This window comes from Electrophorus electricus, chromosome 8 (assembly GCF_013358815.1).
Source record: "Electrophorus electricus isolate fEleEle1 chromosome 8, fEleEle1.pri, whole genome shotgun sequence".
Lineage (NCBI taxonomy): Eukaryota > Metazoa > Chordata > Actinopteri > Gymnotiformes > Gymnotidae > Electrophorus > Electrophorus electricus.
Window position 1 is genome coordinate 15,799,886 of NC_049542.1, and position 12,944 is coordinate 15,812,829.

Genomic DNA, 12,944 nt, shown 5'->3' on the forward strand with positions numbered 1-12,944 from the left:
TGCCATCAGAGTGCACTCTACAAAAAATGCAGGTGCTTTCTAATGGGCCCATGCTGGTTTCCTGAATGCATGTGGAATGCTGCCAGATCTCAGCAGGCAGAGATAGCGAGTGGTGGAGATGGCGGAGGTGATGGAGGTGAGACAGAGGCAGAGCAAGAGTATCCCTATTATTCTTTTAACTTCACACTGCATTTTTTGTAACTGTGGTGTATTGTGCCTTGGTCTTAAAAAGAGGTCTAATGATTGACAGCTCTTTTCATAGCCTGGCCAATACTGCACTTTTATAAATCTCCCTCACTCAGTCCAAGGAACGGCATTGTTTTTCTCCTCCATGCATATTTGACCATGGAGGTGTTTGATATTTTACACCAGCATGAACAGGGAATGTTGGTCTCTCAACGAGACATTTCATATCCAGCACTGGAATGCGTGCACCAGCATGCATCTCACCTTCGCATGGTTTCAGCTGAAGATGTGAAAGGCAGTGTCCTGTCCTGGGATCAGGTGTGTTACTGATAGTGAGCAGCTGAAGAGGAGATGGTTTTAGTGTCTGATTCTGATTGATGCTCCACCACTCATTTCACTGGAGCAATTCAAGCGCAGGTCCAAGATGTGAAGGCATGATTGTCCCACCCCCTACGCCCACCACACACCACACACTCAACTGCATTAACAGAAAGCATGAGTCACGGAGCACCACAGACACACCCAGACACAAACACACACACAAACACAGTTAGGCCTATCAGCACCGTCAGAGTCAGGAATAGCACGTTGGTATTTGTACATGTGGTGGCCATGGCTTACATAATCAAAGGCCAGCATGCCTATGGATGGTCATGTCAGGGGTTGGAGAGGCTTCAGGAGGGATATGGTGGATGGAGTGGATGGGACTGGATAGACGAGAACACAGAGAAGAGCTGCAGGTGGAACACACATCGCTGGTCTTTAATCCTCCAAAGCTGAAGCCATGTTGACGTGGCGTGCTGAATGAACTGAGCAAGTCTGTTGTTGGCCAGCCTTGCTGCAAACTGCCCCCAGGGCCAGAGGGTAGAGAGGCAGGGAGCGCCAGTGAAAGCCGACAGCAACGTCCCAGCGGATTCTAGTGAGGAAGCAAACAAACAGGCTTTGAATATGGATATAGACCCTGCCCTGCCACAGACAAGCTGCATGGTAGGCTGCCACGCCAGCCCTGTTTACAGGCATTTGTGATGAGGGTCTCTAAACAGGAGCGGAGAGCCAACCTCTGCCCCGGGGGCCTGCAGACAAGTGAAAGGCCACTACGCCCAGCAGAGGTCTCCTCCAGCCCTTCTTCATCTGGCACAGCAAGTGACAAAGCACTGGCAGAACAAGCCCGCAGGGATCTGTGCCCCCAACACACCCGCCGCCACAGTGACAACCTCGCCATCGTCTCCGTTTACTAAGTCAACACCTGGCAGCCAAAGGAGCACAGCTCGTCAGGGAGACCCATCCTTCCTCATTCACAATCAAGGATCACTCTAGCTGTCGCAAGGTCGGCGTGCAAACTCTTCAGGTTGTGGCGGTTCTAGTGCTGCCAGTCCAAGCCAGACCGAGCTGCATCCACACAGTTCGTAATGTCATCTTTTTTGATTATAACATTTCTGAAACAAATCACCAATGGTGACATTAAATATGAAATAAATTTATGTGGAAAGCCTCATGTCAGACAGGAGGAGCAGCATGCTTGTTCATTCCATAGACCTTCCACCACAGGATGGCTAGTGCCCAGCTGTCACTGGCTCAGTAGCCGAGAGGCTAAAGCCGCGCTACAAATCACCGGTCTTACCGGACTTGCAGACTGCTGACTAGCAACGATCTGGATCACTGACCAGCCATCCTGCACAAGTGTTCCAAATCCTCCATGCAACAGCAGGCAAAAACTTGTCTTCCAGACATCTCTAAATGTACAGACACACTTCAGGACCAACACTATTATCCTCTGGTGTGTGTGGTGCATATTGCCAAGCTCATCTAGCCCTGCTCACGTGTGTGTCAGTGTGTGTGTGTGTGTGTGTGTGTGTGTGTGTGTGTGTGTGTGTGTGTGTGTGTGTGTGTGTGTGACAGTAGGCTCTGACGGAAACTCTACATGTGCCTTGAAGTTCCCCAGTCCCTGAAGTATTGAATATTTCATGCCTTTAGTGTCTGCCTTTCTCTTGTTACTGTTGCTGGGTTTTTTGTTGTTGTTGTTTTTTCTTTGGTTCAAAGCAATCTGCATCTGTTCTGTTCCTCGTTTGTTTTTTCCATTTAAAAGTGCTATCAGATCACCTTCCCAAACACCGTGTGAAATTCATTAGGTCTTGCCTAAATTAAGGGTATGACACAGATTTCAGGAAGGGGTGGGTAGGGCTAGCAAGGACAGTTTTGCAATTTAAGGCCCTTCTGTTTCAATTTACTACCTCCCAAATTCCTGCCAACTTTCAGTGACTGTTGAGGCAGTGTGCACCACTGAAAGGCAGACCGACTTTAATTAGACACAGATCCAAATCTGATAGGTTCTTTACTTTCCAGATGGAAGCCTTGTGTGGAAGAGAATAACAGATGTTGTCAACAGTGCCCTCACCTAATGCACATCTTGTGATCTGATACTTTTCTGTTCAGTTAGTTGCTTGCTGCTTCTTTACCATATTTGTTTGCCTACGTTACATATCAAAACATCACAACTAAACACCTCCTTTGAAATATATTCATTGTGTTGGCTGCTCTGTGTCTCTTTTTGCCTCTGCTTCTGGACAGTAAGCAAGAAGAATCGAGGAGCTCACGGTAAGACACTTAACAACCAAACTAGAATTTTTAAAAAGGGAAAGGTCCTTTGATCCTGCCAACATTGAGTATCTTAAAATAACAATATGAGGGTGTATGGCAGGATTTACTGTTAATGGCAGGGTTATTCTAGTCGAGAGAAGGTGGGGTGGTGAGGCAAAGTGATTCCCTCCTGTGGAATGCTGGGGCTGTGATGGGAATTCTGATTCTTGAAGTGACGGAGTCCAGCAAAGCTAGGTGACACTAAGACTTGGCTGACCCTGCCTCCTGCTTGTGTGCCACTGTGCTCCCTGTTGTTACATGTAAGCTTTTCATTTGCCCGAATAATGAATATGGAACTAATCTGATAATAATAAATATGCGACTAATCTGTCTCCATTGACAAACGGTGGAGCTCAGCACAGAGAATTCAGCTCCGTGTTGATTGTTCATAAGAGACAAAATAGGGGATTTGGTTAGATAGTTTTGTTTATTTTTTCTATGTGAGGACTTGAACCTTCTAGAAGGTGATAAGAACACTTGCAAGTAGATCAAGTCCGTTCAGGCAGTGTGGTAGATTGGGTCACTGTTGAAGCCATGCCAAAGTAACCCCTTTTTGTGTAAGGCTGCAGATATAACTAATTAAATTATTCCAGAACAAGACTCATCCAAGAACCCAGACAAGCTCAGAGAAAGAGATAACCTAACTTAATATCCATGAACTGATATAATTTACAAGGATAAATTGCAAAACAGACTAGTCAAGAAGCCTCTGAGGAAAAAAAGGACATAGTCCCTGAAGATTATAAGGTTTGGCATCCTTTAGGAGAGGGCTTAAGGAAACTGCTTCTGATCTTTCCTGACAAGATCACAGAGCTCAGGAGATGCTGCTGTTGGACAGATCCCTAGCGGTTTCAGCCGCCTTCCAAAGGCACGTGCAATATAACCACAGAGATTGCCACGTGAGGCAACAACAACAATGGAAAAAATGAAAATTCCTCCAAAGCTGCCACTTAGATGAGAGAACCCATCAGTGGGCACGAACACTCTTCACGCCTCACACATATTGTGGCATAGCACTCTCAGTGCTCAGTAAGAGCACATGTGAGACTTCTAATATGTGCATCTGGTGTGAAGAGCTTTTCAGTCCTTGCATAGGAAAGGACTTGAGGCAGAGGAATCAGATCTGGACTGTGTTGACTGTGATAGGTAACACATAACCGCTCTGAATAGGGTTGAACAAAACAATGTGTTATATTAATCACAATATTATGTCACAAAATACAAAATGCTTTTCTTGGCATATTGGGGGTATCAAATTTGTAGAAACACTGACTGTCACTGTATGTCATTAAAAAAGCAATTATAGAAAGCCTGTAATCAACAAACAGTGATATCACACTATTGAGTTAGACATGCAAAGGCTCTTTACATTTATGTCATTAATTTGTTTGTTTATTTTTACTAATTGCTTTGTTTTTTTTACTCATAAATGTTACTCATAGATATTTTTTAGAATTTATTTAAACCACCAGTATTTCCATTTCCTTTATTTGTGGCACTACTCTTTTGCTGGTGCATTATGTCAGCTTATTAGCAAATGAAGGATGAATGCCCAACTGAAGTGACTGTGACTAGGCATCTACTGATGTACAGTCAGTGGTGATGTTTGAGCTGTTTGATATGTGTGCTTGTGTTTGTACACTAGGCTTTGAATAAATGTACTTATATTCATACATATCACACAGTATTTTCTCAACATGAAGGTACACATAAGGTATTCTGTAAAAGCAGTTCTACGTAAAGCATTGATGTATTATGAATATAGTTACAGAAAAAAAGAAATTGGTAATAATCCTTTTGTTTATGTTTTGTGACTGAAAAGTCCATTATAGCCTCTAGAAAAGGACTGAAAAGTTCAGAAAATGAGCAAAGTTCAGCTCACATACCTCCATCATGCATTTAGTCAAAGTCAACATCAAAGGCTAGATTCCTGCATTCAGCTCCATAACAGAAGCTCTCATTTCCATATGATTTCAATATTTCATCTATTCTCTAATTTCCCTACTGGAAGAATGAAGCAGATTTAATAGTCACCCTTTAATTTTTCACAATTAGAATGCAGATAGGCTTGGCTCATTTTAAAAATGTAAAAAAGCACATTTTCATGGAAGAGTGATTCAGCGTAACAGTCAAATGAGGAGGAAGAGGTACCACAGACCTTTGAGCTGTAGCATAGCACTAGTGTCAAGGGATCAATTATTCAGAGCGCTCTCATGTGAGAGGGCTGGATATGAAACAGACAAAAACAAAGAATTGAGCTCATCAGCTTAGGCTTGCTCTGGAGCGCTTGAGTTGGCGGGAGAGTCTGAGTGTGGAGGCTTGACTTTGAAGAGATCTTCAACCTCCACTCGCCCATGTGGAACTAATTATCCTTACGTTGTGTTAAACTAAGGTGGCATGTTTTGTAAAAGGTTATTCATAAATTGATGAGTGCAGCTTATGGAATGAACCCATGTAGAGGGCTCATTTCAAAATAAGCACTGACACATATGTACACACACCAGCTAAGCACAAAGAGCTGCTGTGTTTCATAGAGATGTGTCTCCACCTTTCACAATGGCCCTGTCTCTCTCAACCTAATCTTCCTCTATGTCTCCTCCCTAGATGCAGATGCTCCAGCAGGCCCTGTGGCTCCTGTGATAGTAATCGCCCCGAGGAACACCACGGTGACGGCGGGGGTGAGCAAGGCCACGATGGAATGTGTGGCTAATGCACGGTGAGCAGGGTATTATGGGAGCACTCCACTTTATCTAGGAGAGCTGCATGCATTCGTTACCAGCCATTCCCAGCTATTACACAGGACATGAGGCAATCAAACCCCACTCCTTAAAGGTTTGCCATTTTAAGGCCACTTTAAGGAAAGAACTTTAAAACTCACATCTGAGAACTAGACACATTTCATGTAGCAATGGGAGATGTGCAGCCATTTGTGTTGTTCACATTCTCAGGGATTAATTATAAGCTACTTTTCAGTCTTCCTTTTCCTTTCTCTTCTCCCTCTTTCTCTCTCCCTCTTTTTCCATCTCTCCCTTCTCTCTCTCTCCTACCCCAGGCCAGTGGAGAAGTTGAATCTGGTGTGGCGAAGAAATGGTGTGGAGGTGGCCAGTGGTGTGGGCTCCTTTGGCCGCCGCCTGACCATCGTCAACCCCACCTCAGCAGATGTGGGCCTGTATGTGTGTGAGGCCTCCCTGCTGGACAGCAGCATGAAGCACGCTGAGGCTAGAGCCTTCCTCTCTATTATCGGTATCTCATCAGCCCCTCGTCACACCTCCTAGAACCATGGTGGCCCTGTTGCTCTGACACACATTGCTGCCTGCGGTGTGAGCAGAGGGCGAATCGAGTGCCACACTGCCATATTACTGTGCATAAAATCCAAATTACACAGTGTATTAGCGGCGCTAAGAGCATTTTTATACCTCCCGTCCTCAATGCACGAGCAGCTCTGGCAGCATTACCATCAGTCACACACCTCTTTAAGAATATCACTCGGTAATGCAGTGCATTAGGGTCCTGCTGGAAAATACATGTTGTCATATGGCTGTTTTTCAAGCAGTGATTGTCTTCACTCTCTAAAAGAAAGCACTCATTTTGAAGCTTTTTGTGGGATGTACTTTGTGAGAATGATTACAGATTCTCACAATCTCTTTGTTAGGTGATCTCTATTTTATTGATATGTAATATATTTCCAGAATATTCTGGCTGTAGCACTTTGTTTACTACTTAAATTTTCTTAATAAAGTAATATAGTGGCTTAGCCTGAGAACCATCAGGAGTCCCTGCCAGCTTTATCTCTGACTTAAAAGCCCGGAGAGGGAATTGTTGCAACTGACACACCACCTTTCGGTACAGACTACATTATGAGTTTTCAAAGCCTACATCATTAAGTCATACAACACCCATTTTATGTGCTCTCAGAGCTAGTTCTGTTGGTGAATTACTAAGTAGGGTTTTGCATGTTTTAAAGTTTTGTGATTCAAGACCACTTTTAGTTGTGTGTCTGCAGAAGTTTCGTGGGTGTAGAGTTGCTAATGTTTAGTAATTATTTATTTATTTGTTTAGTTTATTTAGTGTTCTGTAAGAAATCCTGGAAGGAGATGTGATTATCATCAGATGTACTATAAATATGCATAGAAGCTGTGGGAGGATGAGTGTGTTGGTGGAGGTTGAGTTGGCATGGGACGATGAATTGTGGCCTGTCAGGGTGAAATCTCTCATAAGTCAGGAGCTCATTGATTGATTGCATGGCTATCTCAGTTACATGCAAGATCCTAAATGTGCATTTATTCATCTAGTTATATATGAAAAAAGGCCACTCCTCCATCGGAGTGCCAGGATAATATGTTTTAAACTAGGACTGTGCTAAGCAGACCTGTCCCTTAAACATGGGGTTTCACCACAACAGCTATCTTTAAAGGAAAGATACACATTTTAAATACACTTTGAAAGTGATGCTCTATGAGTCTGAGAGCCTGGAACAAGAAGAAAAAAGAAAGAACAGAGAAACATTTGTTGATTTCCACAGCTATAGTGGTTGATAAGTATCACATTCCGAATACTTATAGGATATATGATTGGACCATTTCAGTAGCCATCTGTTCATTTTCCAGAAGAATGGCCAACAGAAGTGGCTGGAAAATGTTCAGTTGAAAGGCAAGCAAACCACCATCCACCTCCCTACTCGTTCTTACATTTACACCCTTAACAGCATGACTCCCACACGCAGGAGAGGCATACGCTCAAGTGCAACAAACCAAACTGCCCTGACATCACAAGAAAACAATGAGTCTATGCAGGTCATTCCACATCTACATGCACATGGAATGACCAGCATGGAGTGGGCCAACATTGATTGCTTGTTAATGTCTGGCAGAGTCTCCCTACTTCACGGTCGAGCCCAGGAGGAAGATGATGGGAGAAGTGGAGAAGAGCGTGGACATCCCATGCCAAGCTAGAGGTCAGCACTCTATATGTCCATCCTAATTAAGGTTCTTGAGGTTACATCATCAGCCTGCTTGCATGCATGTTCTATGGCTTTCCTGTAGCATGCCAAACATTCAAAACACAAGGTTCACCAGCCTCATGTATAAGTATTCCTACACATGTTGGTTTCTTTGCCTGAACTTGCTGTACTGAGGCGTGTAACAGCACAGCATTCTCTGCCCTTTGGTTACCCGTGCCCGAAGGCGCACACTGATGAGGGAATCGGAAAATTGTTAGGAGCGATTTATAAAATCATTATGGCTCAGAGAATGTCAGTGTCAGTTGCCCATAAGAGGAATGGTGGCCTTTTGGCAGAGTAGCGAGGCGAGGAGTTGATGGGGAAGGGCCAATTCTGTTATCATTATGTTGGAGAAAAAATGGACAGTGAAAATGGTATTGGCTTTCTGCCAGAAATATTCTCTGCCACTTTCTCATCAAGTTTTCTAATGGTACTGAAATGGAAGGTCAGCCCAACAGTTAGAACAATTCTGGCAATATTTGTCAGTGTTGTGTTCAGGTGTCACAATGCTGCACTTTCAGAAGTTTGGGCAAGAGGGGTGAGATCTTTTGAGCTGAGCATGAGCTGAGCAAAAATACATAACAACCAGCTCAGTCCCATCCTCTACAATGGAAACTGGAATCCATCCATTACTTTCCTTTTGTCTGGCGCCTGAGACTGTTCACACTTTTTTTTTTGGTGTTCCAAGTTCTAAAAGAATCTATTGTTTGGATGAGTTTTCTATCTCGGGTGCAGGAGGAGAGAAGCTGTAAACCCTTGAGGATCAAGCAACTGGCTATAATGTATGTCTAAAGCCTCATTGACTTTCCCCTGTTTGTTACATCTCTAACACCCTGTGCAGGAAAGTCCTTCAATCATGTGTTAAGGAGTGCCACTTGATGTATTCGTTAACCAGAGCTAAATGAGTTTGAATAATCCAATCTGGTATCTTTCTCTTCAAGTGCACTGGAGTCACTACAAGTGATGATTTCCTCCGTCAACTCTTTTGGTTGTTACTCAAAGCATCCCTTAAGAGGGCATCTTTCCAAACTGTCAGAATATTCCTAAAACTGTGAAAGTGGCTGCTACCCAGGGTTTATCTCTGATCATCTAATTTTTGTGTGGTGCTCTTTTTATCTCATACAGGGCAGACTTTCCCCATACACCTTTCAAGCACACTTCTGTTCTGATTCAGTTCCCAACATACCTGAGCTGGGTAATCAGCCATGCATGAAGCCCTTCATTGAGTGGCTTATGTGAGCTGTGCATGGGAATTGAGCAATAATGTGGACTGGCAAATGAGAGTGCCGTGGTATGCAAAATACCGCTATACTACCAGCAGCTGCAAAATCAGATATTTTATTGGTCCAGTTGTAGGAAGAGTGTGCTATATGTATAAATGTGCTCATTCCAGACACTTGGGAGTTCCATATTTCAGAATGTATTGTAGATGTGATACAAAGAGTATGTCACTTTAGACTTTAGACCGGAATCTGTGAGGAATGGTAAAACGTTTTCCTGTGAGTTTGTTGTTATATATTTCAAGAAGCTGTCTGGCCCCTTGACCTCATGCCCCTCTTCACCTTTAACCCCTCAGGAGTGCCAACACCTAAGCTGGAATGGTATAAGGATGCAGTGCCCCTCAGCAGGCTGAGCAACCCACGGTACAAGGTCACCTCCAGTGGGGGACTGCAGGTCAGGCAGCTGCAGCCCAACGACACTGGCATTTTCCAGTGCTTCGCTCGGAATGCCGCAGGCGAGGCACAGGTCCACACCTACCTGGACGTCACAAGTGAGTCGGGCAAGAAAATCTGTATTCCGGCTCTTCAGCAAAGCCGGGCCGAGTCTGGCTGTAATTACTGGCTCCCGGAGACAGCCGAGGAATAATAAAGGGCATTAAGTGTGACAGGCTACGGATAGCTTGCCCCCACCACTGCAGCCTAGCACAATCACACACACGCTCTACAGCTGCCTGCCTTGCTTCTATGACGATTAGAAATAGATGCATGAAAGGCCTGTCTGGTGTTGATTACCTTGTAATATTTGCTGCGTCAGTCCTCCTCTCACCACTGTCAAAGGAGACCATCAAGGCGTCTGGGAGGAACACTCCTATCACACTGATAATTACATCGCCCCTGTGTGAACATGCTGGGAGGATTATGATAATGATTGTTAACTTCAAGCATTGACCTTTAGAAGATACGATTTCCTCTGATAACTGAATCTATTGGAAGGGAATAGGAGAAATGGAGCCCTGTATGTGTTCAGTGTCTCCGTAAGAGTGTAGCTCTGGGTGTCCACCTGTTCTTATAATCCTCATTAACTATATTTGAGAGGGGTCAGTCTTTTGCCTGGTGCTGGTGATATTCCATTGGGTGAAATAATATGAGAATAGTCGACAGCTAGTGAGTTATCTCAGAGAGCAGTAGACGTGTTATTGATGTCCATTACACCATCTCAACACCCATACACTACCGTATTGAGTGCACATATATCTCAACCGTGTCATTGACCAGTGACTCAATCAGGCAGCTCAACCCCATCCTGGTCGTATTGTTGCTGTATAGATTTGTTTCCTGTCAATGTGATCCAGGACAAAAGCTGTGAGTGAGTACCCTGGCACATGCTGTAACCACTCACCATGCAGTCTTCAGAGAAACAGCTCCAAACTGTTGTTGCGCTGTGCCGGCAGAGCCATTAGAAAAGGGAACAAAGCCATTCTCAGTAACATCTTGCCTGAGAAGCTTGAATCGGTGTGTGTTGTGGATCAGAAATGCAGTGTCCATAACACAGTGGAAATCTCTCCAGCACTGGTTTGCACAGGCCATCTCTCCCTGTATGTGCACAAAAATGTGCGTAGGTTGTCTGGGGACAGTGCATGTTACTGGGCCAAATTTGTTCGTAAATATGACTTAAGGACTGTTTTTGATTTTAGTTTGTTTTTGGGTTTTTTTGGTTTTTTTGTGGGGGGGGGCACTTACCTCATCGATCTTTATGAAGATATACAGAAAAGGTTGAGGGAAAGTAACCTTTTAGCCAGGGTGCAATTTGAGCTGTAATGGGGTTCATTTTTCTATCTTGACTCCAAATTGATATGGCAAAAAAATTCAGCTCTGACTCCAAATAACGTTGTTTTGCTTTCAATCAGAGATACATGCTGCCAGTCCAAATGGATATACCTATTCATTTCCACATCTCCACTTATTATAAAATGACCTACCAACTCTGATGCAATGCCTCCATTATGGTGCCCAGTCAGAACAGCCTAATTGGATTCATACTGGTTGCTTACTGTTTCTGATTTGAAACGCAAATTTGCCAAAAGAGTAGAAAAGCACACACATTTCTGTCTGCCCAGAATACCAAACAGTAGTGTGGGATGGATACAGGAATAGAATGAGACTTCAATTAAATTTTCTGTTGTTTGGGTTCTTGTAATGATTTGTTCATGCAAGTGTTTGTGTCTGTATGTGTGGGGGTGTGTTTGTGTGAACATGTGCGTGTTTGTGCGTATATACATTTGTCTGTGCAAGTTTGTGTCTGGACTTTAGTCTGTGTGTGTGTGTGTGTGTGTGTGTGTGTGTGAGAGAGAGAGAGAGAGAGAGAGAGAGAGAGAGAGAGAGAGAGAGAGAGCGAGAGCGCGAGTGAGCGAGCGAGCAGGCTGCATTAAGCAATGTTAGATGCATGGCCGCCTGCTTGATTATACATGTATTGTTCCACCGTGCAGGTATGGCTCCGGCCTTCAGTACACCGCCAGCCAACATCACTGTCACGGACGGCACCGTAGCAACCTTCACCTGTCAGGTCTCTGGCGCTCCCAAACCAGCCATCGTCTGGAAGAAAGGTAATAATCAGTGTCCCTGCTCCACACAGCTTAGAGCTATTGGGTTTGGGCCTCAGTCACCCACATTAGCAGGTCCTGTCAAGCCGATTTTATGGCCAGTATGAATGGGAAAGCTAACATGGCTGCATCTATCCTCCCGCCGCTTGTCAAGTTTTTACAAGAGTCATATTTTGTCACCTTGACTGGAGAGCTTCCTTCGTAATCAGTTCCTTCAGCAGAATTGTCAAACACATTCCCAAGATTGTGTATTTCTACATGCTTCTCAGAACATTATTAAAATTACTTTTTTTGCAGCTTATTGTAAAAAAAATTTTTAAGGATAATTTCATGCAAAATAAACACAAATGTTTTATGTGCTAGCACTATTTTGGCTTCATTCATAAAGTCATTTCCATTTTCAAGTCCTCCCAATTACATCCAGTGGAGCTCTCCTAATGAGACAGGTTGAAGTGTAGCCTGCTTCACTACGATTTCAGGAGAATGTTCCTCTGGGGATGCTTGTAATGAAAAATCAGCCACAGCTGAACAACTACCCATGATTCCCTGTTAATCAGTTGTGTCACTGCAGAAGTGAGGTACTGAACTGTGTGTGTGTGTCTGTGTGTGTGTGTGTGTGTGTGTGTGTGTGTGTGTGTGTGTGTGTGTGTGTGTGTGTGTGTGTGTGTGTGTGTGTGTGTGTAGATGCTCAGATCCTGGCCAGTGGCTCGGTAAAGATCCCACGGTTTGCACTGTTGGAGTCCGGAGGGTTACAGGTGCAGCCAGTGGTGCTGCAGGACATGGGCACATACACCTGCTATGCTGCCAACATGGAAGGGACCGTCAACGCCAGCGCCGACCTCACTGTGTGGAGTAAGCAGCACCGCTTCCCCACCCCAACATGGCCCACTGCACCACCTACATAAAGTTTATTTGTGTAGTAGAACAGGATGGAGTTTATGACCATGAACCAGTGTAGTTGGAGCAAAAATGCTCCAGCACACAGAAAGGGGAAAAATCATCTATGGAAGCTACACAGTGTCTGGGTTGCTGTATCTAGTCTGGCAAAGCACGTATATGCCTGCTGACTCAATGCTGTGTCTTCTCCAAGGTCGCACCTACATTTCCCAGCCTCCTACAGACCGTCGGGTCATCAAGGGGACCACAGCCATTTTGGAGTGCGGTGCTACACACGACCCACGCGTGTCCGTGAGGTGGGTTATGATGTAGTGGCCTGGACACACAAATGGTCACAGGCGACAGCTGCCCCATGTTTTCTGATAGTAATGTTAATTGGACTTGCCAGCCTGTGCACAGTTAAGC

General features: G+C 44.4%; 1 protein-coding gene across 1 annotated transcript in view; it reads left to right on the forward strand.

The window, feature by feature from the left end:
• Positions 1-12,944, forward strand: part of sdk1a (sidekick cell adhesion molecule 1a) — a 182,030-nt gene that overhangs the window by 116,672 nt on the left and 52,414 nt on the right. The window contains exons 6-12 of the mRNA XM_035528817.1: positions 5,428-5,539; positions 5,876-6,066; positions 7,694-7,777; positions 9,399-9,593; positions 11,529-11,645; positions 12,327-12,494; positions 12,733-12,835. Of these exons, the coding sequence (XP_035384710.1) occupies positions 5,428-5,539; positions 5,876-6,066; positions 7,694-7,777; positions 9,399-9,593; positions 11,529-11,645; positions 12,327-12,494; positions 12,733-12,835 (970 nt within the window). The remainder of the gene's footprint in view (positions 1-5,427; positions 5,540-5,875; positions 6,067-7,693; positions 7,778-9,398; positions 9,594-11,528; positions 11,646-12,326; positions 12,495-12,732; positions 12,836-12,944) is intronic.